Source organism: Andrographis paniculata, unplaced genomic scaffold (assembly GCF_009805555.1).
Source record: "Andrographis paniculata isolate CXL003 unplaced genomic scaffold, ASM980555v1 Contig55END, whole genome shotgun sequence".
Classification (NCBI taxonomy): domain Eukaryota; kingdom Viridiplantae; phylum Streptophyta; class Magnoliopsida; order Lamiales; family Acanthaceae; genus Andrographis; species Andrographis paniculata.
Genome location: NW_026137590.1, coordinates 1337265 through 1365223, shown reverse-complemented (window position 1 = coordinate 1365223; position 27959 = coordinate 1337265). Strand labels below are relative to the sequence as shown.

Genomic DNA, 27959 nt, shown 5'->3' with positions numbered 1-27959 from the left:
TAACAAATATAAATCAAACTTAATTAACTTTATAATACTCCTTATGTCCATCTCTAAGGTCACATTTACCTTTTGGGTTATTGTACTTAATATTAAAAACATTCTTACATTTTTATAATTTTTTTGTACAAGTGTCTTTCTATTAGTACAACAAGACACTAATGAAAGTATTTTTGCAATTTTTTTCTTAATTTGGACTACGTTTGATATAATAAGCAATATTCAAAGATCAACACGCAAAAAAAGTAAATGAGATCTTTAGAGCTGGATAGAGGTACTACATAACATCACACATCACATAGTATCCACTCAAAACCCTTTATTTTTATATCTCTCCTAAATAACAAAAAATAATGTTATGTGCGTTTAAAACTTCACCCTTTTTATAAAATTAATTTATCTTAATTATAAATATATATATTTATTTGTATTATTTAAAATTTTATTCTCTACCAAATGATATACATAATATATATATTTTATTGAGATATAATATTTAAAATATTTAAATATATATTCGAAATTTATTTTGATATATATATATATTAATTATTAATTAAAACTACTAATAATACTACTTATAAAAAATATAATAAATTAATATCATAACTCACTATATTATTAACTAATTAAATCAAATTTATTTTAAATATCGTCCCAAAACTAAAATTGATCGACTCTAATGGGACGGAGTAAGTATATATAACCTACACAACACTGTTTATATATAATAAAATATTATGTTGTAATGTATACAAATAATACTCCTTTCCGTCCGGACTCAATTAAATCTTTTCATTAGTGATATCAATATTTAAGATAATAATTTTTAATTAGTTAATAATAGTTAATTATGATATTATTTTTTATATAATTACGAATAATGATAATTTTAAAATAAAAAATATTATTAAAAAAATTATAATTTGTATTTAAATATTTTAAAATTTATATCCCAATAAATAATATATACAATATGTATATTATATTGTAGATAAAAAAAAATTTATATGATACAAATAAATAAATATTTATCATCAATATAAACTAATTTTATAAAATAAAAAATAATGTAGATAAAAATATTTATTTTTTAAAAAGAGATATATACAGATATAAAGAGGTTTGAGTAAATTCTATGTAATGTATAATGTTATAAGTAATATACTCCCTACGTCCCAATACAATAGTCTTGTTTATCATTTTTGTCGGTCCTAAAACAATAGTCTTATTTTCATAAAGACTCATGTCACCATAAAATTATCCTTATTTTTTTATTATTATATCACAAATGTCACTACTTTTTATACTAATAAACTCACCAGGGCAAAAAGTTATTATACGCATACTTTTTATCAACTATCAATATAATATTAATATTCCTTAAAATCTGTGTCTGAACCAAATAAGACCATAATTTTGAGACGGATGAAGTAGTTAGTTAAGTTGATTTATATTTTTTAATATATATTGATTTAATAAATTTTATCTAAAATAGAGAGATGGCAATTATTATGAAATAAATAAAAAAAATTAAATTATTATGAGACAGATGGCGAATTATTTATATATATATATATGGGTAAATTGTTTTTTAGTCTATAATTGGACCTCTTTATCATTTTAATCCTGTAAGTGGAGCCTGTCGCAAACTAGTCCCATAAGTGAAAATTTTTCGTTGTTTTAGTCCTCCGGCGCCGGAGACGCCCGCGTGGCTCGCCGGAGGTGACGTGTCCGCCAAGTTAACGACACCTGGCGGACACGTGGATTTATTTTTTTATTTTTGTTTATTTTTAATTTTTTTAATTGGACCAAATAAAAAAAATAAAAAAATACAAATAAAATTTAAAATAAATTAAAAATAAGTTTTTAAAAAATGAAAAAAAAAATAAAAAATCCACGTGTCCGGCGAGCCACGCGGGCGTATCCGGCGCCAGAGGACAAAAACAGCGAAATTTTTTTACTTATGGGACTAGTTTGTGACATGCTCCAGTTACGAGACTAAAATGATAAGAGGGTCTAGTTACGGGACTAAAAAAACGGTTTACCATATATATATATTAAGAGCATAAATTTAAATATAACACACAAATATGTCACTTTCTAATTATGGAAGCTATCCATACATATGCATCCTAATTCCTAATTCCTACACTTGCAAATAAAGTCGCGTTTCTGCCCATACCTAAAGTCGCGTCTTTCTTATTTTTCCAAGTCAAGTATTGTTTCTAAGATGTGTGTTTTTCTTAGGGTTTGATTTGATTTTAAAATTTCAAAAACAATATTTATTATTTTATAAGTAGATATTTAATTTATTGTTTTATTTTATTTTTTTTGTTTCCATTCAAAGTATATGTTTATTATTTTATATAATAGATTGAAAAATAATATTTTTACGTTAATTAATAAAAGTGTGTAAGATGCTATTGACATTTTTTTAGGGAGATATACATTTGTTTGGAGTTTGAATAATAAAAATTTTAAATTGTAATAATTGTATAATACTCCTTCCTTCTCGGTCCAATCGATCCTTTTTGATTTTATAATAGATTAAGGAATAATATTATTTTATTAGTGAGTGGAAGTGTATAAGAGGTTTTGACATTTTTGCCTTTGATTCTATGTAATAAATAATTGTATGTGTAATGGTATACTTGTAATTAAGATTAAAATTTAAAAGGTATTTTGATATTGGTGTATTATTACTTTTACTAAAATAAAAAAAAAATACTTTAGTGAGACAGATGAAAATAATAAAAATGATACTTTGAGTTGAGACGGATGAAGTATAATATAAATATGTGTCGACATGATATTTTGAATATAAAATTAATTTTTGTTATAGTATAAAAATAAAAAGTGTGTGATTTGATATTTCGTGGAAAAATTTTTTTTTTTTTTATAAAGAGTAGAATTTATAAAAAATTCCATATACGAACACTCCCAAACCAAATTTAACAAAAAATAAATAAATAACACAAAAAAAAGAACCCAATGTCTGTGTTGCTCAGTCTGGTGTAGAAGTCCGGGGACCCCCCAAAGAATACCCCAAAGTTTGCTCCCTTTGTACAAGAAAATCTCTTAATTTAAATAAATAAAAAAAAGCCGGCCGGCCCGCTCGAGTCACTATAAATACCCCATCATTCTCTCCTTCCCAAACCCCCCTCTCCCTCTCCCTCTCTCTCTCTCTCTCGCTCTCTCAAACTAAAACCCCTTTCTCTCTCCTACTCTGTTACTACTAAGTGAGTGAGAAAATGTGCCAACAAACAACAACCTCATCATCATCATCAAATCATCATCAAGATCAGAAAAATCAAGATCAAAAAAATCATGATCAAGATCCTAATCCTAATGTAAGAAAATCCCCAAATTCCGACATGTACACCTCCCTGATCCCCAAATCCCCAACACCCACGCGCCGCCTCCGCGAGTCCCTCTCACTCGCCGCCACCGCCTTCCCCATCGCCGCCACCGGCCTCCTCCTCTACTCCCGCTCCGCCGTCTCCATGCTCTTCCTCGGCCGCCTCGGCCCCCTCCCCCTCGCCGGCGGCTCCCTCGCCCTCGCCTTCGCCAACATCTCCGGCTACTCCATCCTCTCCGGCCTCGCCGCCGGCATGGACCCCCTCTGCACCCAGGCCGCCGGCGCCGGAAAATTCCCCCTCCTCGGCCTCTCCCTCCAACGCACCGTCCTCCTCCTCCTCCTCGCCTCCCTCCCCATCTCCCTCCTCTGGCTCCACGTCAGCAATATCCTCACCCTCTTCGGCCAGGATTCCGCCATTGCCGCCCAAGCTCAAGCTTTTCTCTTCTTCTCCTTGCCCGATTTAATCGCCCAATCTTTCCTACATCCTCTCAGGATTTACCTCCGGACACAGTCGATCACCCTTCCGGCGACGTTCTGCGCCGCCGCCGCCATGCTGATGCACATTCCGATCAACTATTTGCTCGTCGTGAAACTCGATTTGGGGATTAAGGGCGTGGCGATAAGTGGGGTTTTGACGAACGTAAACGTCGTCGTTTTGCTGATTGGGTATGTGATAATTTCCAAGGTTTATAAGAAATCGTGGGAGGGAGTCTCGCCGGAATGTTTTTCAGGCTGGAAGCCGCTGCTCGACCTGGCGGTGCCGAGCTGCGCCGCCGTCTGCCTCGAGTGGTGGTGGTACGAAATCATGATTCTCCTCTGCGGTCTGCTGAAGAATCCGGCGGCGGCGGTGGCGGCGATGGGGATTTTGATTCAGACGACCTCGTTGATCTACATCTTCCCGTCGAGCCTGAGCTTCAGCGTGTCGACACGTGTCGGGAATCTGATCGGCGCCGGGAGGGTCGCGGCAGCGCGGGCGGCGGCGGGGGTGGGGATGGCGGGGAGCTTTATGATCGGCGCGGCGGCGCTGATTTTCGCGGTGGCGGTGAGGAATATTTGGGCGAGGATGTTCACCGGCGACGAGGAGATAATCGGGCTGACGGCGGCGGCGCTGCCGATAATCGGGCTTTGCGAGCTGGGGAACTGCCCGCAGACGACGGGCTGCGGGGTGCTGCGAGGGACGGCCCGGCCCAAAGTGGGGGCCAATATAAACTTAGGGTGTTTCTATCTGGTGGGGATGCCGGTGGCGGTGGGGCTGGCATTTTGGGGCGGAATGGACTTCCGGGGGCTGTGGCTGGGGCTGCTGGCGGCGCAGGCGGCCTGTGTCGCCACCATGATGGCGGTGCTGCGGCGGACCGATTGGGAGGCTGAGGCCCGGCGGGCCGAGGAGCTCACCGGAGGAGGTCCGGGACCGGGAGTAGGGGGATGTGTAGTCACTGCAGAATATAATAATAATAATAATAATGATGATGATGATGACAGGAAGGGAGATAGTTTGTGCTGATTTTGGTGGGAATTATTTATTTTGATATAATTTTGATTTTAAATTGTAATTAAAGAGGGTAGTGTCGTAGGGATTTGTATGGTATATTTTTTTTGGTGGAAATTATTTCATCAATATATATATCCTATTTTTGTTCTACTTTTGAGGGTCTCATTTATTTTTTCACATGTTGATCTTTGAATATTAATTATTATATTTATAAATTTAAAAAAAAAATTACAAAAATACTTCTAGAAACACATTTTGTACTAAAAATTATACAAATATAAATATATTTTTAATGTTAAGTACGATAAATATGATCCTTAGAGGTAGACCAAAAAAGTATATATTAGTGATGAAAATTTTAATTTATATACTTCCTAATTTCTATTGAAAAGTTACTATTATTTTTCGTTTTTGTTCGTCCCAAAACAATGTTACAATTTTTAAATTTAGTAATTGTATTGTCTACCTAACATAATAAATACTATTTCAATTTACAATATATTACACAAATTCATTACTTTTATATTACACAATATACTACTAGGGTATTTTTATTTTTTTTTTATAACTCAATATAATACTAATATTAAAAAAATTACGTACAAAAAGTAAATGTCAATCTTCAATGAGACGGATGAAGTATATATATAGGTTGATGTCAATGTGCTAACTATTATTAGTCAGTGTAATACTGATAATACATACTCCCAACGTCCGTCTCTAAAAGTTACATCTACGTCATTGTACTTAACATTAAAAATATTTTTATACTTATATAATTTTTTATACAATGTTATTATATTAGTATTATAAAATACTAATTGAAGTATTTTTGTTGTTTTTTTTGTATTATATTATGATTTAATAATGAATATCCATATATCAATACGTAAAACATAGATATAACCTTTAAAGACGAACGAAAATAATATAATATATGTAAATCAACAAAAAAGAAAAATATATATATATATATATATAATTCAAATATAATGCTAATGACACACACAACATGTATTATTTGAGATAATTTCATATATTGAATAGACTAATCAACATGATGGTCCTTAATTATTTGATGTAATGTTTATGAAATATTTTAAAATGTTTATAATTCTATTTACTTCATTTTATTATTATTTTTTATTATTCTTATCATTTGTATACAAATCTACTCTCAATATAATCATTCTTTTAATTAAAAAATACATCTATATTTTACATAATATCACAAAAAAATTTATTAAAAAACAAATAACTTTATAGGTAAAAAATCTTTTTATTTTTCTATTGTACTATTATTTATAAAATATAAATATTCTAAATATATGTATAAAAAGTAAACATATACATTGAGAGGTGACAAAAAAATTATATATTAAATTAAATACTTCATTTTTTTTTACAAATTTTGAAAATTTTCAAAAGTCTAGAAAATCTATTGTTATATTTTGATTTTGATTTTTTTTATTTAAATAGTAATTTAAATATAGTATTTTTAAAATCACAACCACAATAAATAAAAATTAAAACCAACTCCATAATTATATAACATTAATTATTTAAAAATATATAAAAAAAAAATGAGACTATAAATATAATAAAACTTATATTTTCATTTAAATAAATACTCACTCCCTCCTTACGTACATTCAATATAATATTTAAACATTCGATCAAATATATATACAATATTTAAACAATATATATATATATATCACCATTTAAGCACTATTATATATCATATTCCTTAGTATTTAGTGATTTTTTAAATTTTTATATTTAATTATTAAAAACTATAATAATATTATAAAACATTTCTTTTTGTTGATTTTGATTTTTTTTTTTTATTTTAGAAAAATAATTTTATTAAAAATTATATTACTAAAAATTGGTAATTTTTTTTTTTTATTTTAGAAAAGTAATTTTATTAAAAATTATATTACTAAAAATTGGTAAAAATAGAAAGCAAACAAATCCATAATATTTATTAAATATAATGGGTAAACTGTTTTTTAGTTTCGTAACTGACCCATTTATCATTTTAGTCCTGTAAGTGGAGCTTGTTGCAAACTAGTTCCATAAGTGAAAACTAACTTTTCGTTGTTTTAGTCCTCTAGCGCCGGAGACGCCCGCGTGGCTCGCCGGAGGTGACGTGTCCGCCAGGTGTCCCGCCAGGTCAGCGACACCTGGCGGACACGTGGATTTATTTTTATTTTTTTTTCATTTTTCCATTTTTTAAATTTCTTTAATTGGATCAAATATAAAAATTAAAAAAAATACAAATAAAATTTAAAATAAATTAAAAATAAGTTTTAAAAAAATTTAAAAAATAAAAATAAAAAATCCACGTGTCCGCCAGGTCAGTGACACTTGGGGGACACGTCACCTCCAGCGAGCCACGCGGGCATCTCCGGCACCGAAGGACTAAAACAGTAAAAAATTTTCACTTATGAGACCAGTTTGCGATAGACTCCACTTAAAGAACTAAAATAATAAAGGTCCAGTTACGGGACTAAAAAAAACAGTTTACCCTAAATATAATTAATGTGACGCAATCGACTGAAAAATGTGTGGATGTTAATTAATTAATTTCCACTAAGTATGCTCTTGTTTACTTTCAATGTAATTAAAGTACAATGATGACAACGGCTACATAATATATAAAATAGCGAAAATTATTGTTAATCAAATTCAATATCATAATTATTAATTTTCGTCACATTCAAAATTTTTAAATTTTGGTCCAAACTTAGATGAAAGTTTATTAATTTTAGTCCAAAGATGATTGACTAGGATCAGACCGTATTGATTACCCAATACTTCTGAACACGGTTGTATTTTTGTCCGTATTCTGAACACATTATATTCCTACCTATGTTCATAACTTTGTTCTCAACACAACCAATATTCTAGCTCATGTTCACGATTATATTCTCAACACAGCCATGTTTGAGGCCATGTTCACGGTCATGTTTTCAATATAATCATATTATAGGTCATATTTATTATTATTTTTACTTCTCGGTTAAAATTATTTGATATATATATTTATAATTCAACAAAAATATTTTTTTACAATTATTTCATAATATAAAAAATAATCAATTTTTAATATTTTTTAAAAAATAATTGCAAAATTAGTGTAAAAATAAAAATATTAATATATATTTTTAATAATAATCATTAAATGTATTTTTAAAAATTTATAGTAAAAATTTTAAAATATTATTTTGAATTTAAAAATAAATTTTATTTATAATCTATAGAAATAATTAATTTATATAATGATGATTATTAAAAGTATATATTAATATATTATTATTTTTATAACTTTTTTTCAATTATTTTTTATAAATATTAAAAATTGATTAACATTTATATAATGAAATATTTGTAAAAATATTTTTGTTAAATTACAAATATATATATATAAAATAATTTTAACAAAAAAAATAAAAATAATAAATATAACCTACAATATGACTATATTGAAACTATGGTCGTGAACATAACTTAAAATATGGTTGTGTTGGGAAAAATGATAATGAAATGGGCAGGAACATGACTGTGTTCAAAATACGAACAAGGGTAATCAACACGGATGCGTTGGCTGCCTGGGACACCCAATCATCTTATAAGTCATCCAACACAACTGTGTTCAAACCAATAAGGCCGTGTTCAGTTTTAGTCAACCATCTTGGGATTAAAATTGATAAATTTTCATTTGAATGAGATCAAAATTGATAAAATTTTTTGAATGAAACCAAAATTGATAATTATGATATGAAACTGACTAAAAATAATTTTTGCTCTATTTTCTATAATTAAACAAAAAACAAAATAAAAATATTTTTATAATAGGAGGAATATCAAAGAATTTATTCTTTTATGATTTTAAACTGAAATTAATGTTATTTATTTTGTACAATTCTTAATAAAAATATTTTTATTTTCGCAAAATAACATACTCTTTTCGTCCCGCAAAAAGGTTGTTATTTGATTTTTGCGTCATTATACTTAACATTAAAAATATTCTTATATTTGAATAATTTATTCAACAAATATCATTGTATTTGTATTATAAGAGATTAATAAACGTATTTTTGTCCTTTTTCCTTTTATTATTACTATGTATTGATATAATAATTAATATTTAAAGATCAACACGAAAAAAAAAAAAGTCAATAGCAACCTTCTTGTGGGAACGGAGGGAGTATTACTCCCTCTGTCCCGCGATAGATGACTCTTTTTCCTTTTTTGTCCGTTCAATTAAAGATAACTCATTTCTATTTTTAGTAAATTTATTCATTTTAAATATATTTAACAAATATAAATCAATTTAATTAAATTTCTAACTTAAGATTCACTCAAAATCCTTTTATTTCTATCTATCTCCTCAATAAATAAATATTTTTTTATCTATATTTAAAACTTTTTATTTTTAATAAAATTAATTTTAAGTTAATTATAAATAGATTAATTAATTTTTTATTTATTTGTATTATATAAAATTTTATTCTAAAATGATATTCATATTGTATATATTTTATTGATTTATAATCCTAAAAATATTTAAAATACCAACAATACTACTTATATAAAAATATAATATAATATCATAACTTATTATTAATAATTTACTAATTTACATTACCTAAAATACCGTATCCTTAAGCAAATGAATCATCTTGACCGGGATAAAGAGAATATATTTTAAACAAAAACAAAACAAATTGAAATAATGTGCTTTCCACTATTATTTTTTCTTACAAAAATAATAAATGCGTGACTGGGGATGCGTGCGGAAATATGCGGCGCAATGAATCAATTAATACTATTAATTTTATTTAATAATGTTTTTTACGGCGATTAATGTAATCTTACTTCAGTGATTACGTTAACCACTCCTTAATTACGTTTAATTAATACAAACTCGTAATTAGTAAAGTTAATCATGATTTTAAAAGAGACATTGCATGTCGGCTGGTGATAAACAAATTAAAATTAAAATTAAAATTAAAATTAAAATTAAATTAAATGGGCGGTTGCATGTCAATGTCTTGAACTAATTAGTAATTAGACACGACAGTGTGTAGTTAATTTAATTTAATTTAATTACAATATAATAACTACTTTAGAATTTTCAAGTTGCGACTCGTGTCTCGAAATATGATGAAAGAAGAAGAAATTTTGTTTGTTACAATAAATAAATTGATAAATAATATTTTTTTTATTTTATTTTTATTTTTATTATTACTTCTTTTAATCACTCACGAATTTAAACGACCAATTTTTTGGGCTGTGTTTTTTGTGTTTCTATACTCTCGTATAATAATCTTGTTTAACATTTTTTTATAATTAAAATAATAGTCTTATTTCCATAAATAATTATATCATTATAAAACTATCTTTACTTTTTCATTATTATTACAAAATTGCCACTACTTTTTACACTAATACATTCACAAGGGCAAAAAAGTCTTTTACACGTACTTTTTATCCACTACCAATAAAAAGTATAGAAACAAAAAACATAGTTATGAGAATATTAATATTCTTTAAATCTCGTGTCGAACACAACCCAGACATAGTTTTGAGACGGAGAAAGTATTATTTATTATTTGCAGGTAAATTTTGTAATATTAATATTATATTGATTTATAGTTAAAAAAGGACAAAAATATTCATATTAATATTATATAATATAAAAGTAATGATATTTATGTGTATATTGTGAGTGGTAAAAATTTTTATTATGTCAGGCGGTAGATAGTACAATTATCAAATTAAAAAACGACACCTTTATTGAACAGAAAAAAGTATGTGTTTTTGGTATGTCTTGAGAATAAAAATAAAAAATAATATTTTTTTATTGAACAGAAAAAAATATGTGTTTTTGGTATGTCTTGAGAATATTGAAAATATTTTGAATCAAATAAACAATGATTATTTAATGTGATCTTATTAGATATTTGATATACTTTTTAAAATTATATATAATTTTCTATGTATTATAAAAAAATATATTTTTGCTATGTTACGGTTTAGAAAATTAGTAAAAATATATAAAATGTTTGTTTTGTGTTTTTTTATTTTTTTTTACTGGAGGTACGAGGAATTGTTATAATATAAAAATAAAGAGTATTTATAATATATTAATTTTTTTAAAAAAAATCTGCATTCAAAATTTTTATTAAAAGAATATACTCAACCAACCTATATATTTTGAAGTTTAAAATAATAAAAATTTTACAAAAAATAAAGCTTTATTATATAATTTTTCGGTAAAATAGATAATGCAGTCACATAGACATGTAATGATATGGATAAATTGATACGAATCGAGAGTATGTATTGTATTAGTAATATAAAAATTAATATTTTATATTAAATAATTAATTTTTTATAAATAAATAAATTATATATTGTGTTAATATATATATAGTATTATATTTTTGTAATATTTATAAGAAATTGTATTATTAAAAAAAAAAAATGAATGAACAAACTTATTAATAGTATATAAAATTGAAGGTTATTTTTTGAATAGTAATTTAGATATGATGAGACGACATAACATTATTTTTTTTATTAGATGATCGTATAAATTAAATAATATGAAAAATGAAATAAAAAGTCAAATGAATACACTCTTATTATTTCTCATTCGTCTCTATTTTTCGGCGGCGGCTACTGTGTTGATTTTAGGGTGTGTTTGTTTGGAGTTTTGGATTTTGAATTGTGATTTGAATAGTAAAATTTTGAATTAGAATTAATGTATAACGTGATATAAATAGATGTTGATATTATATTTTGAATGTGAAATTGATTTTTAGTATAATATAGAAAATAAAAAATAGATATGTGATTTTGATATTTTTGAAAAAAAAAAAAATTTGTATGAATAGTGTATTTTTTGGAAAATCCCTCGAATAAACACACCCTTAAAAAATTCAACATAATATCAACAACAGTAAAAAATAAAAACATATAAAATATTAAATAAAAATACATAACTGTGTCGTATAAATGTATTTCATAGGCTAAAATCAACTATAAATTTTAATATATTTGACTATGATATTTGAGATATGTTAGGGTTAATACTTCCAACATAAATTTTTTACTATTCATTAATAAGATTTTTAATAAAAATATGATAATTTTCATAATAAATTGATATAAAATAATTTATTTTATTATTTTTTTTTTTAAAAAAAGCTAAAGAATATAGACTTTTAACATGATGGAAGTTGGAGATTTATTTATAGACTTTTTAACATGATGGAAGCAAGTGATGGTTAGTTAAAAAATCACTACCCAAGTTTTATTTATTTTTATTTATTACCATTCACCACTTTTTACTTTTGATGATGGTTTTGTTATTATTATTTTTTTTTTTAAAAAAAATATTTTTTACACATCCTTTGAAAACCACTAAATGTGATACTATTTGAGGGTTAAAATAATTCCACATTTCAATAATATGTAAAAAAAAATGACCCCAAAGGTTAGTGAATGGATGATCTTCTATTCCCAGCGAATGGGGGATAGACACGTGGCAAAGTTATGCTATTATATACTCCCTCCTATCATCCAATTATATGCTCATTTGACTGGGCACAGATTTTAAAAAAAATATGTAATAATAGAAATTTTTACTTTTTTTTAAAAAAAAAAATAATATTTTTTTACTAAAAAAAGAAATAGGAATAAATATGAATGACAAAAAAAAAATGAGAATGGATTTGAATGACGGAGGAAGTATTATTATTCTTATTATTATTTTTTTATGATACTATGCTATAGTGTGCTCTATCGATATAGTAATACCATAATTATTCTTATATATATTGAACAATAAAAAAATGTGTATATAAATTGAATTAGATAATTATTACACCACATTATATATATTCGTTCTCCGCTCGAAATATATTTATTTTGTCATTTTCTTGTCGTCTATATATATAAAAAAAATATTTCTCTTTTTAATAAATATATGCACTAAAACTTAGACTTATTTAAATCAGTAATATTGCGACAATCTAATACATATCTTTTTATATAAAAAGTATCATTGACTATATTAAAATTTAATGCATATTATACTTCGTACAAAAAAATAAACGAATATAAATAGAAAGTATAAAATAGATATTTAAATGTGTGACACCATAATAATAATAATAATAATAATAATAATAATAATAATAATAATAATGGAATTGAATTAATGATAGGAACTGTAGAAGCATGTGCCCTTAAAAATGGACCAACTACTATAATTATTTGCTAACTAATAACCACATTTTGATTTTGATTTGACCACCCTATTATTAATTAATTAGTTAATTATTGTCTCAATTTAATTTAATAAAATTATTTTCATAATCATTTATTTTTGATATAAATATATATTATAAAATTATTTTTATAATCATTTGGCCAGTGGCGAAATTACGTAGGGTCGGGACTCGAGCCTCCGGAGCTATTGTCCTTACCGGATATGTCGATTATATTGCTGACTACATAAATTATTTTTTAGCTAAATTCGAACAATTCCTATGAAATTGATGTCTCTATATTGATTGCATACGCTATATTTTATCATTAATTCCACTTAAAGATAAGAATGTCTGAATTTTCGGTTCCAATAAAACTTTGTATTTGACCACATTGAAATTTATTTCAAATGTAAAATCTTAATGTATATATATATATATATAATTGTTAAAATGTTTTTGGAAAATAAATGATTGGAAGCAATAACTAAAATTCAAATCATTTTCAGAGAATAGGAAGATGATAATTCGATTAATTATTTATTTAAATTTTCAATTCTTGAAATATATATATATATATATATATGTTACATATAGAAATAATTATGGTTCGATTAAGACCCTTGAGAAATGGACTGGTATGGGATGTGTCCATCTCTAATATTATTTTATTTTCTTAATATACATTAATATTTATTTATTGAAAGAATATAAATAAATTCTTCTCAAGTATATATATGTACATATATAGGTATAAAAACTAGTTTCTATATATAGTTATTAAAATTTAATAATAAAAATAACATGAAATATAAATTATCGTTATATAATTTATATAATATTGTGTTATTTAAATTCTACTATATATTGTGATTTTATATTTTCATTCGTAGTATTTGTATTACGTTTATTACATACTAATATTATATTGTCAATTTATACTTTATGCAAATAATTTTAAAAAATATATATAAGATCAAATATTTATTTTTTATTGTTTATATTATATTAAATTATAATTTAATTTTATGTTTAAAATATTATACCAATAAATATTTATATCATATCAAACAATTATTCGATGGAATTATGAATCTTATCCTTATCTTTTGATGGAATTATGAATCTTATCTTTTGTACTAAAGCTCTAGACTTTTATAGTATGTTTTAAAATTATTTTTAATATTTTTCACAATATTATATTTTTCGAGAGATAATATCAAATATTTATTGTTTATTAAAATATTATATTAAAACTTGAAATACATTGAGTTTGTATTTTGTATTTGTATAATTGTTTAATATGATATTTCATAATAATTTTTTTTTTAAAATTTTTAAATTTTTTATTTTTTTGAAAAAAGTGTGAAAATTATGTAGTAATGAAATAGAATATATATATATATATAAAAAGTTCTATTTTTTGATATACTAAATACATATTTAAAATGTATTTACATTACATTAATTGCCTATTTTTTCAAAATTAATTCTCCAAAACACTTTCAAAATATATCATATAATATTTTGTATGACAATCGAATTTTTTAAAATTTAATGGATAAGTGTACAAACATCATCATCTCTACATTAGTTATAATTATATATGAATAATTTTTCTTTAAGAAAAATAAAATTACAATATAAAATATTATGTTAATATTTATTAGAAAGTTTTTACGAATGCATATAAAACTTACAAGAGTATCAGAATTCGTGTATGTGTTTTTAAAGTTTGGATGATATGAGATTTTTCGACATTTTCAAGATTCGTATAAATTAATAGACAATACAATATAGTAAATTAAAATTAAAATTCTGTCAAATTTAAATCTCAATCACATTTACGCGTAAATATTAAATATAATAATAATAATAAAATAAAATAAACATCGCGGGTCTTTGTCCATGTACCGATAAACTTCACTATTACATAGCTTGCTTTTTGATGTAATCACATGTATATATAGTGTATCATTCTATCCCTTTCCCTTTCGATCGATGTCAATTTTTCGGACACACCATTTTCGTATTAAAGTCAAAAGTTTTGGTCCCGATGATTTAATTTTAAATTTTAAAACGATTTAATTTTTAAAATGATGTCAACTATTGTAGACCATATGAATTATTATGAATTCCCAACCTAACTAAAAATAATTCCTTCGAGGAGACAACAATTTGTCATCAAATGAAAGTGATATTTAAATAAATTGATATAAGAAAATATAATTATATATATATATATAATGAGGAAATTAATTGAATGGTTCTTGATAATTTGATTGTCAACAAATTTGGGTTTTTGGATCCATCGAAAATTAATGATGACAATATTGTATCAGACTTAAATTTTGTTGGGATATTTATTTTCATTTACTATTATTGCTAATTTACAATGTCGCAAATGGTGTGTTTCGTTTTGATTTGAAATTAAAACTACAATTATTTAATTTGCATAATTTTTAATAAAAATATATAATTATTATTATATATATATAAATAAATAAAAAAAATCGAATTAAACACTTCCTAAATATATTTTAAGAAATATTTATATTATTATTATTATTATTACAAAGTGGTGGGTGGATATATATATATATATATATATATATGGTAAAGTTGCTATTTGGATTTGCAGAATCACTTAAAGTCGTCATTCTTGACCAAAACTTGGAAAGTGCGATTCTACATGAAAGTCGCGTTTTTTACTTTGTGACGTATAGCTTCTAGTTACTTTTGATTTTTTTTCTTTTATTTTCACACTCTTTTCTATTAAAAAAAAAAAAATTAACATATTACATTTTTAATAAAAATATTTGGACAAATTTGATTGTGATTTACAGGTGTGGTGTGTGCATCTAGTTGGTTCGGTTCGAACCAAATCTAATTTTAAATTTTGATCGATTTTTTGTTGTAAAAATTGAAACCAAAATCGAACAAACCAAAATTTATACGATTTGTTTGTTTTGGTTTATTAATATATATCAATACTTGTGTTAAATAAAAACATTTTCTTATTTTCTATTTCGACATATGAACAAACCGTCAGATTCCAAAATCAGTAAAATTAATTGTGGCTACTGCAGATAAATATAACTGCACATATGGATTTATTTTTGTTCATTTTGTCTCATCTCTACAAATACATATACAAGATAAATCGGATGAACGAGGATAGTCACCATAATGTCAGATACATGAAAAATCACCCATTTCATTTTAGTGTCAAATGATTAATTTGATCCAATTTTTTTGGGACAGTCTTGATTGAGCCGAGCATATTTAAGATATTATTCTAGAGAGAGAAATTATTCATTCGAGCTCTCACTCTTGTCTTTTTCTATCTCTATGTCTTAAACTTGTGTTTTACAGACAAAAGTCACCGGATAAGCTTCTGGAGGAAAAAGTTTTCGGAGATCCAATTAGATGAGACGATCCGCTTGTGAACTGCATTAGTTTGGATTTATTTTAAACACTTGTGTGTTTGTGTGAATCATCTCCAGCATTGACATCCTCAAATGCAGGTTTTTTTTTTTTTTTTTTTATAATCAAATTTAGTTGTCAAACACCTGTCTCATTTATTGTCTTGTGTTCTCGTATTTATTCCGTAGATAATGTGTTGTTATTACGGTGAGTTGACCACATTTCGAGGAGTTGATTCATTTTTTTGTGTTCGAAGGAGATTTGATCGAGCCCCATTTTTCAATAATTTGAAATACAAATACTCAAAATTATCATATCGGTTAATCGATTATAAAAATTGGAAATCATAATAGAACATAAATTGAAATTTATAAATCCGATTTTAGACCGAAGAGAATCAGATAACCAAACAATCCAAACAAAAAAAAAAGATCAATCTTTTCTGTTTGGATCAGCAAATGCTTACACTAGTGATTTCAAATAAAAAACAATATCATTCATCATGTGCAATTTTCAATAAAATCTAATATTTCCTCTCACACAGTATCATATCAAAATATTATTTAAATAAAAATTCAAATCAACGTCATATTTTAAATTAATTTTAAACTACATCCACAATTTTTTACTATTTTTGTTATACATTTTTTTAGTCAACAATGCTCTAAGATGCATACGGGTGTGTTTGTTTGGAAGATTTAATTTAAATCCAACTATTCATTCAATTTTTTTCCCCCAAAAATATCAAATCAAACACCTATTTTTCATTTTTTATATTATACTAAAAATCAATTTTACATTAAAACATCACATCAATATCTATTTATATCACATCATACAACTATTTAAATTCAAAATTTTTACTATTCAAATCCCAATCTAAAATCCAAACCCCGAAACAAACACACCCGTAATTAATTTACTTTTTGTTATATAATATTTTTATTTTTCTAAAATACTAAATTAATAAAAATACTACTGCTATTTACTTTTTAAAAGATGTTACACCATAGAATTATTTTCACCTCAAAATATAATCATTTCTTTTTAAAATAACATTTATGTTTGATTTTATATTTTAATTTTAAATAATAGTTAATATAATTTTTTTTAAAAAAGAATTACATAATATAAAAAGTTCATAAAAATCCACGTCGTCATCATCATCTTCTTCTTGGGTGGCAATTGCCTAACATCATCAACGTAGGATAACGGTCATATCAAAACACACGCTACTTAGGAATAAAAAAAAAAATTTATTTTTATTTATTTATAAATATACAGTGCCAGAGCTAGAATATCTTAATAATGTATCTTTATTTTTGTTTTAGGTTATTCAATAATAAAATAATAATATTTTTTTTTAGTAATTTATGAATTTTGTTTTTTTTACAAGTATTTTTATTTTATTATTATATTATTATTTTTATACTAAAAAATAAAAGTTAAATTATCTCTGTACTATTATTTTTTACTACTTATTATAATTAAAATAATATTATTTTTTAGATTTTGTACAAAAAAATATATAAATTTTCAAAATAATGGAAAAAGTATATAATAATTAATTTTTATATCTGATTTTACTATTTCGACTTTTTTTTCCTCTCAAAACATCAAATCAAATACTCATTTTTATTACACTAAAATTTAATTTTACATTCAAAACATCACATGAATACATATTTATATCACATCAAACAACTATTTCAATTCAAAATTTTACTATTCAAAGCCAAAACTAAAAACCATAATCTTACAAGTAAACACACATACTTATACAATGGGTCACGTTGATTTCTCTAATCAACACCGACAAAATATACAAACAGTTTTGTCTTAAACAATACATATCGTGTGTGCTGTGTGAAATAAAGATATGTATTGTTGTTTAGACTTATAACGGGTACTGTATATAATATGTTAAAATCAAACTGTTGCATATACTCTATGAGACTATACTCATATATTGTTACTTCATGTATTATATTTATATTATATTAATATATATAATGTATTGTCTATTGTAATATCGTGTGTTGTCTGCTAGTACACGATATGGTGTCAGTTCAGTAAATTCAACATCGTAACCGCTGCTTTATACTAAATACTTTTTTTTTTTTTGTGCAACACGAAGACTTCCATGAGGTCATTTATTCTAATACTACTTTCATCCAAACAAGTGTAATAATAATAATAAAAATAATGATAGTTTTATAATGATATGATTATTTATAAAAATGAGACTATTATTTTAAAATAAATAAAAATGATAAATATGACTATTGTATTGGGATGAATCGGGTATTCTCCTTAAAAGGAGACTTTAGTGGATGTTGGATTTAGAGAGACATATCCATTTGAGGATTTCCACTAATCTACATTCTTAATTCTTATCTACATTCTTATCTTCCCCATAAATAAATAAATATATATATATATATGTTATTTTTTTAAAAAAATGAAAAATATGTTTTGATTTTAATTTTCGTATGGTACATATAATTATAGTAGTTTTTATGAAAATATATTATTTTACTTCAATAAAATATAATTGAAAAAAAAAAGTTTAGGTTTGTTTGTTTTTTTTTTAAAATAAAAATTTTATTATTCAACCACACTAACAAGTAAGTTATTTTTTACAAAATATTACACTAAAATATTATTTAAATCAAATAAAAAAAATCCCTATACCAAAAGAATAAACATGAATTAGAATTTACTTTTTTTTCTCTTAGATCATCAAATTAAATATATATCTTTATTTAAATATTATATAAGAAAAGGTTGTATATTAAAAATATTACTCCCTCCCTCCAGATAGAAAGATACATATTTTTATTTTGGGACGTCCAATTACAAAGTAAACATTTTATTAAATATCTTATTTTTTTCCACAAATATTCTTATTTTACATCACATCATTACTTTTACACCAAAAAGCAAGGGCAAATGTCATTACACTACTTTTAACTACCTATTATAATTAAAATACTATTATTTTTTAAACACCGTTCCAAAAATAATTGTATACTTTATGTGTGGACGAGGGAGTATATCGTACACCTAATTGTATCGTATTAAAATTCTTGTTTAATTTAAATTTTTATTCCTTATTTACATAGTTCATATGCAATTTCTAAACAAATCAACAAATTCAAACCCATAGCTTATAATAACACACTTTGGCCCATATATAATAATAATATCTTTTTTTAAAAAAATAAAAATAAATAATATCTTTTAAAAAAATAAAAATAAAAATAAATGGATATAAATAAATAAACAATATAATATACAAAAATTCAAGACACCTAAATATACATACTCACTGTTGGGCTGAAATTCTCATTAAGATGAGGTTTTGGGCCATTATTTAATTTCTGAAGAAAGATTCAAAATGGATCAACCAATAACCCTTTCAGATTTTGAATTAACAAAAAATATGGTTTTGTTTGTTTTGTATTTTAGACACAATTTTTTACTATACAATTAATGTAAATTTTCAATAAAGATACAATTTTTTTTCACATAATATTATAGGGTATATTATAAATCAATCATTGTATTTTAGTAAAAAATGCACAAAATATTTTGGGTTTATTCATTTTGCATTTTGGTTTGAATAAAGAAAAAGAAAAAATTATTGTGAGGTTAAAAAATTGTGTAGATAATATAAAAATAATAAGTGCACGTAATTTATTAATTTTTTTAAAGAGAATGTGTTGAAAATTTTTTACTAAAGAAAGAAACCCTTCATATTTTATATATTGCGTAAAATTCTTTGTTTAAATTGAAGGACACAGAAAACATCTTTTTCATCCAAAGTTGTTTAGTTGTAACCACGCACTTAATTATGCAAGTTTTATATAAATAAAATAGATCAAATATCTTAAATAGTATTTTTTTTTAATAAAAATATAATTTATCAACTATCTATTTAATAATCTATTGTACTTTGATCTTATGTAAGTATTTTTTTCGTCTTAATTTAATGTATTTTATTTATTATTTTTATTTGCCTCGTTCAAAAATATTAATTTTATATTATATTAAAATTAATATATATATAAATATTAAAATAATTTAAATTTTTACAAAAATAATTATTTCCTTAATATTTGTAAGGCAAAATATCAAATTATCTTATACACTTATATTAATCAATAAAATAATACTCCCTCCGTTCCAATACAATAGTTCTGTTTACCATTTTGTTCGTCTCAAAATAATAGTCTCATTTCCATAAATAATCATATCACTATAAAACTACTATTACTTTTTTATTATTATTACACAATTGCCACTATTTTTTACACTAATATACTCACAAAGGCAAAAAAGTCTTTTACCCGTACTTTTTACTCACTACCAATATAATATCAATATTCCTTAAATCCCGTGCCAAACCCAACCCAGACTATAGTTCTGGGACGGGGGAGTATTGTTTTTTAATTTTTTACTAATACATTGGTCTATAAATTATATCCCTAATACTCCCTCCGTTCCATTGAAAGATTATCATTTTCCATTTTCGTCCGTTCCAAAACAAGGTTACCATTCCTAATTTAATAATTGTACTACCTACTTCACATAATAAATACTCTTTTAACTTACAATATATTACACAAATGTTATTACTTTTATATTATCCCATACTAATAGGGGTATTTTTGTCTTTTTCTACCATCTAATGTAATACTAATATTAAAAAATTTACGTGTAAAAAACAAACGCCACCCTTCCAAGTGGACGGAGTCAGTGTATTTGTTATTGATTATTCTAAATTGTGAAAATGTCATTGAAAATTGTGATGTTTAAAGTGAATTTACTTTTGTATTACTTAGCCATAAAAGGCTCTAAATTCCACCATATGTATTGCATACTTATTACCAATATATTATTATTTATTAATTGAATATTTTCTACTAATATATTTTATGCACATTTTACTATAAGATAAATGAGATTTCACAAAATAAATAAACAGAAGTACAGTTTATTTTAATATTTATAATAAAACAAAAATATATAATATACAATTTATCTAATACTTTTGGGTGTATTTTTTTTAAAAATAATTTGAAAGAATATTCTTTTTAAAGTATAAAAAATTATATAGATAATATAAAAATAATAAATGTATATAATATATTAAATTTTTAAGAAAAATATGTATAAAAAACTAAAGAGAACATACCTTCTCTCTCTCCGGATAATTATACCAGTTTTTTTTTTTATTATTATTTTCTTAATATCTACTAATTTATGAATAATTTATCTATAGTAAACATATTTATCTAATTGCAATTTCATTATTTATATTTTAATAAATAATAATTAATTTGTCACTATTTTTTATTTATCGCATTATTTTTTCTTATCAAATTTTTAATAAATTTTATATAATATTCTATTTTGCTTTTTTATCTATCTAATTTTTATACTTCCTCCGTTCATTTACAAGGATTATATTTACTTTTGGCGCGGTGTTTAAAAAATAATAGTATTTTAATTATAGTGAGTAGTAAAAAGTAGTGTAATGACATTTTTGCTCTTACTTTTTTGTGTAAAAGTAATGATGTGATGTAAAGTAAGGGTATTTGTGGAAAAAAATAAGGTATTTAATGAAATGTAAACTTTGTAATTGGACGCCCCAAAATAGAAACATGTAAACTTTGTAAGCGGACGGAGGGAGTATTAAAATACTATTATTTTTTAATCTTTGTATCAAAATGTAGTTGCATAAAAAATCGGGATGAAAGAATTATTTTTTTGACAAAATTACTTATAACTTACTTTTGATTTGAAAAGTTTGCACCATATTCTCTTATAGTTTAAAAATTGTATAAAACACCATCATATTTTATAAAATATTATATAAAATCTCCTAAAACTGCATAACTTTTTTCATATTTTCAAAAATATTTCACATAACCCTCTAAAAATAAGAGTTTATACCATAATTAAAAAATATAAAATAAATTCATATAATTTTTAAATAATGGGGGATAAATAGTACATACATTTCAAATCACAATGTATAAGTATTTTTGCTCAATAATTTTAGATGTATTATAAATCACAATCATACCTATAGGGCACAGTTCGGGTATTTGTAAGTATGCAGATATTTGATATCCGAATTGAATCGAACAAATACCCAAAATCGCAAATCGTATCCGAACTGAAAATATTTGCAATATTTGCAAATAATTCGAATCAAACCGAAATTTTAAAAAATATATACTAAAAAATAATTAAAATTAAAATTAAATAAAAATATTTGCAAATATTTCAAATATTGGAACCGAAACCGAACCGAATGTAATTATTAATACAAATTTTAAAATATAATAATATAAATATATTCGGTTCGGTTAACCGAACCGAAAAAAAAATATAAAAAAATCAAAATATAACCGAACCGAAAAAATATCAAATATGCAGTATTTGTATTCGAATCAAATTTGCTCGGTTAATCGAAAATTCGATTTCGTTCCGTTTGATTCAGTTGTTCGACAGTTCGGTTCAATTTTTTTGTTCACCGCTAATCATACCTACTAGCAATGATGAAAAGGCTAAAAGATAGGAGTGATCATAGGTTGTCCTAACTTAACATAAAATGAGTAAGTAGCAATGTCCATTCTATTTTTGACACCTATATATCCAAATTTATAAATATTTTCTAATTTTGGTAATTCCTTTGCCCTCAATCCAAGAATCTACCTTCCATTCCAACATTCTTAAAGAACAAATCACATCACATTCATCAAGAATACTTCTTATGGGCTTCAACTTTGAGTGAAGAAATTCTAACCCTTTTTAATTCAAGAATCTTCTTCTTACTTCAAATACTTTGTAAGAGTTCGCGGCAAAGTTGTGCCGATGTTTTGAAACATATCTAATTAAGTACTCCATTAATGTCGTCCACTTAGAATTTGTATTAAGTTACAACCAGTGGCGAAATCAGCTTTCAAATTTGAAGGGAGCTGAATGCCGATAAAATAGAGCAATTTAGCGTAATTATATTTTAAAAGATAAATAAATAAATTTAGGGGCTACGAGATGCTAAAATTTTATTTTTTACATTAAAGAAATAACAAATTTATAGCTTTTGTCTTTTTAATATATTATATTTAAAATTGGAGAAATACACCCTATTCAATACAATACAAAATTTTGAGGTAATTCAAAAATAGATTGATAAATAGGAATATGCTTACATGAGGTAATTTAATTTATATATGTGTATATATATATATATTGTAAAGAAGATAATTTGTATGTATATTAAAACAAATTAGCACAATAATACATGAATTAATTAATATATATATATATTACGTGAATTGTCACCATATGTTAGCGGACATTTTACATGGTAATCAATCACGACGCAGTATAATATTGTGCTATATAGAAGTATGTGTTGTATGGATATGTGTTTTTTGTGTTGAATATTAATAATACTTCATCCGTCCCAATACAATAGTCTTGTTTACTATTTTTGTTTGTCCCAAAACAATAGTCTTATTTTCATAAATAACTATATCACTATAAAACCACCCTTACTTTTTTATTATTACACAATTGTCACTACTTTTTACATTAATACACTCACAAAGGCAAAAAAAAAAATATCAGTACTTTTTATCCACTACCAATATAATATCAATATTCATTAAATCTCGTATAAAATACAATCCAAATTATAGTTTTGGAACAGAGGGAGTATATTATAATGTATATTATATTATCATGTATCATCGGAATATGGATATATTTGGGTATTGTGCTATTATGTGCTATCGTTTACGTATTATATGTCGTGTATATATGTACTAAGTAGATCAAATCAATACCGTACTGATTTGATCCAATTAACATACAAATTGAATCGGTATAATTTATGTTATGTTAACACAAAATCTTGTATTGTTGCTATACATTTCACGTTTTATTGGCCTATGTTTTATATATTAATTATATTTAATCAACAAGGTATAAATTAATTAATTATTCCTAATCTCCATTGTAACTACAACCATAATGCAAATTTTATAATATGAAATTAGATATTAATTATGTCCGAATATTAATCCCACCCTGGCCACGTTGTAGTTTGTCTTTATGTGCCCTAAACAAGAAGCAAAGGATAAAGAAGAACTAACAATAATTATTATTATTATTATTATTATTCTCACTTTTACTAAAAACCCCCAAAAGCATATACATATTAGAATCATATCCCACAACTCAATGAAAAAAATTACAACAGGGTAATTATTTTAATTAGTTCAATAATAAGGGACTGTTATGACAAACACCAATGAGATTTCAGACATTACAACGGCTAGATCCCGTTTATTCTCATACATCTGAAAATGGAATCTTTCCCAAAAAATAAAAATAAAAATAAAAATAAAAATAAAGAATATCGAGAGAGACAAGAATCCAACACCCAAATTAGGAAATTCAGAACCCAAATAAAAAAAATATATATATTAAAAAATAAAAATAAAAATACAAAACCAAACCATTAATTAATTAATTAATTCACACTAAGCACTTATATATCAAATAACCAATATATAAAATAATAATAATTTGTAGTAATTTTTAATTTGACTTTTTTTTTAATCTTTTCTTTTTTTTAATCTTTTCACTTTGTCCCCACTATCTAAACTCAAAGCAAATCCCATGTAAAACTAGGACCACCATTCTTTGCTGACGTGGACGCCGCCGCCGCCGCTGCCGCCGGAGCCGCGTCGAACGTCTCCCATTGGGTGGTGATTATGACGGGGGCCGGAGCGGCGCCGGAGGGTTGTCGTTGCTTCGACGAAATGCTCCCATTCGAATGCCTACTCGGCTCGATTAGCGGAGGAATTGCGATCGCCGCACCGTTTGAATTTTTCGGGCGTTGAGACGACTCTCCCGGAGACGGCGCCGGCGTTGGAACGACACTCGAATTCTTGACTTTTAACACATCGAGAGCCTCGACGTACTTTTGGACTCTCCGGACCTGATAACAGTAATTCACAAGTTTAAATTTTTAAATGAGACAGTAATGTATATAAACACAAAATTGAATGGACGATGGATTAGCTATTTAAGTTTTGAAAATTTTGAAAAATAATACTATTTTTGTCCGACTCTAAAGGTTTTATTTATATTTTGTTAGTTAATCTTTGAATATTAATTATTATATTAAAATGTAGTATAAATTTAAAAAAAATTACAAAGATATTTCTATCAGTGTCTTATAATACTAATATAAAATGACATTTGTAAAAAAAAAATTATATAAATATAAGTTAAATAGCAAAAAGTAAATGTGATCATCGGACCTGCATTTTTCTTTGGAGTTTGACATCGCCGTCGGCGACAATGCCGTCGAGTTTGAGGAGCTGATTCATCAGCAATTCGATGAGATTTACGACGTCCTTCTCGGCGACTTTTCCTCCTTTGGTAATCACAGTTTCGATGGCGGATACCTTAAAAGGATCGATCATTGATCATCGACCGATGGATCAATGATCGATGATTCAGACAATGAGCTGTTAGTCGATGAATCGAATCGAATAATTTGTAAGAATTAAGAGAATAATGTAATAAGCAATGGCTACCCGGCCGGCAAGTCTGTCCACCTCCAAGCTTATTTCCGATATGGATTTTGCCGCCTTTTCCATTTTAGCGTTTTTGCGCATTTCCAAATAACGCTTTTCTTGGCTCATGGGATCCTCCTGAAGCACGACTTTGGATTTGTCCTTAACTCCAGAAGTGTCCAGAAACGCCTTCGAATCTTTCTCCTTGTCCTTAAAAAATATCTTCTGATCCTCGTGGTGCAGCCCCGTCGGCGCCGACAGCATCTTCTTCAGCTCCCCTGCCGGAATATTCCTCCAGATTCGGACAAAGATGTTGCAATAAAATTAAAAAAAAAAAAAAATTAATAAAAAAATTACCGAAGGTAGCTTGAGAACTGATGCTGATCTCGTGATAAATCGACCCGTGTTTGACCCGGACCCGGATCGTCGGTGGCGGGGCGCGGGCTGGGTCGGAGTCGGTTCGTTTCTGGACCAGCATTCCGCCGGGGCGGAGCTCCCACTCTTTGTCGCCGCCGCGGCCGCCGGTGGCTGGCGGCGAGGGATTGTTTGTCATCGTTCTCATACGCATCATGTTCGAAATCTCCGCCGTTGAATCGCCGTCGACAGACGGTTGAAATTATCGAGGAGGTTTAGAATTCAGGCAGATCGAAGCATTGACTGCAAATTCGATCCTAAATCGGAGAAATCGTCGGTTACGATCCAACTCAACAACCTCGGAACTCCACGAGTGCGGCGGCGCCGGTGAGGAATATTCCTCTCCTGTCTGAATTCTTACACAGACACACCGCCGGCTTCCTGCGGCGGCAGTTGGCTTGTAATAGCCTTACAGAAACTCCTCCGTCGTTCCTCGAAATTAAACGGTAAGAAAATTACAGAGCGGAACCAGAATTAATATATGTAACTTCCGCCGGTGGATTCTGATCGGAAATTTCCAGATCTCTTGCAGAAGTCGCCGGAAATACTGACAGGGAGAAGATTCTAAACCTGGACCGAAATCAAAACTCAGATTGTCCTGATGCAAACAAGCACACAAATCAAATTTACACTACTACAGCAAAAAAAATATGTATCAAATGAAATTTGAGGTGAATCTCTCTCTCTCTCTCTCTCTCTCTCTCTCTATCTCTCTGTGCTTGGCTGGAGGAAGAAGAAGACTACCAGAGAGGTAGAAGAAAGAGAGAGGAAAATTGGAGAATTGAAAAAATAAAATTAAAATAAAAATTATTTTGTATGGACAGCAAACTGAACAGATCATTGATCTCATATTATTACAACTATATATATATATATATTAAAATTTTCAGTACTGAACAGACAATTATGGAATTTTAATAATTATTATTTAATTTTAATAATAATAATAATAATAATATTTTTTAAAAAAAATATTTTATTTTAAAATATACAAATAAGCATGATAAATACAAACTACACTGCTTTAATAAGAAATAAATATTAAATATTAAATAATTAAATAATAAGAAAATAGAAGCGACAAATACAGATTTTTATAATGAGTTATGTTTTTATTTATTTATTTATTTTATTATTATTTTTTTGTAAGTTGAAACTTTCTTTATTGGATTGCCGGTGTTAGATTTTTTTGCCTGAAACGGGAGTGCAGCCGTGTCCTTTGACCTTAGCGATAAGAAGGGTTTACTGTTAGAGAGGGGTAATTTGGGGATTTTGTATAGGAGGGGCTAATGATTATTTTTGTTGGGGTTAGGTCGGAAGTGGCAATGGCTGATGAAAGCCAAAGCATTTGTCTCTAATGTAATTTTTTTGCA

The 27959-nt window shown here is 26.3% G+C and overlaps 2 protein-coding genes across 2 annotated transcripts; one reads left to right on the top strand and one right to left on the bottom strand.

Moving 5' to 3' along the window:
• The first annotated feature begins 3169 nt into the window (after positions 1-3169).
• LOC127256142 (protein DETOXIFICATION 49-like) lies at positions 3170-4976 on the top strand. The gene has a single exon (XM_051281989.1). It carries the CDS (start codon positions 3255-3257, stop codon positions 4860-4862), a length of 1608 nt encoding a protein of 535 aa, XP_051137946.1. The 5' UTR covers positions 3170-3254; the 3' UTR covers positions 4863-4976.
• Positions 4977-25054: 20078 nt separating this feature from the next.
• Positions 25055-27420, bottom strand: LOC127256434 (BAG family molecular chaperone regulator 3-like). Its single transcript, XM_051282445.1, has 4 exons — positions 26530-27420; positions 26194-26450; positions 25915-26061; positions 25055-25589 (listed from the first exon to the last, which is right to left on the bottom strand). Exons 1-4 carry the CDS (start codon positions 26741-26743, stop codon positions 25254-25256), a joined length of 954 nt encoding a protein of 317 aa, XP_051138402.1. The 5' UTR covers positions 26744-27420; the 3' UTR covers positions 25055-25253.
• Positions 27421-27959: the final 539 nt, after the last annotated feature.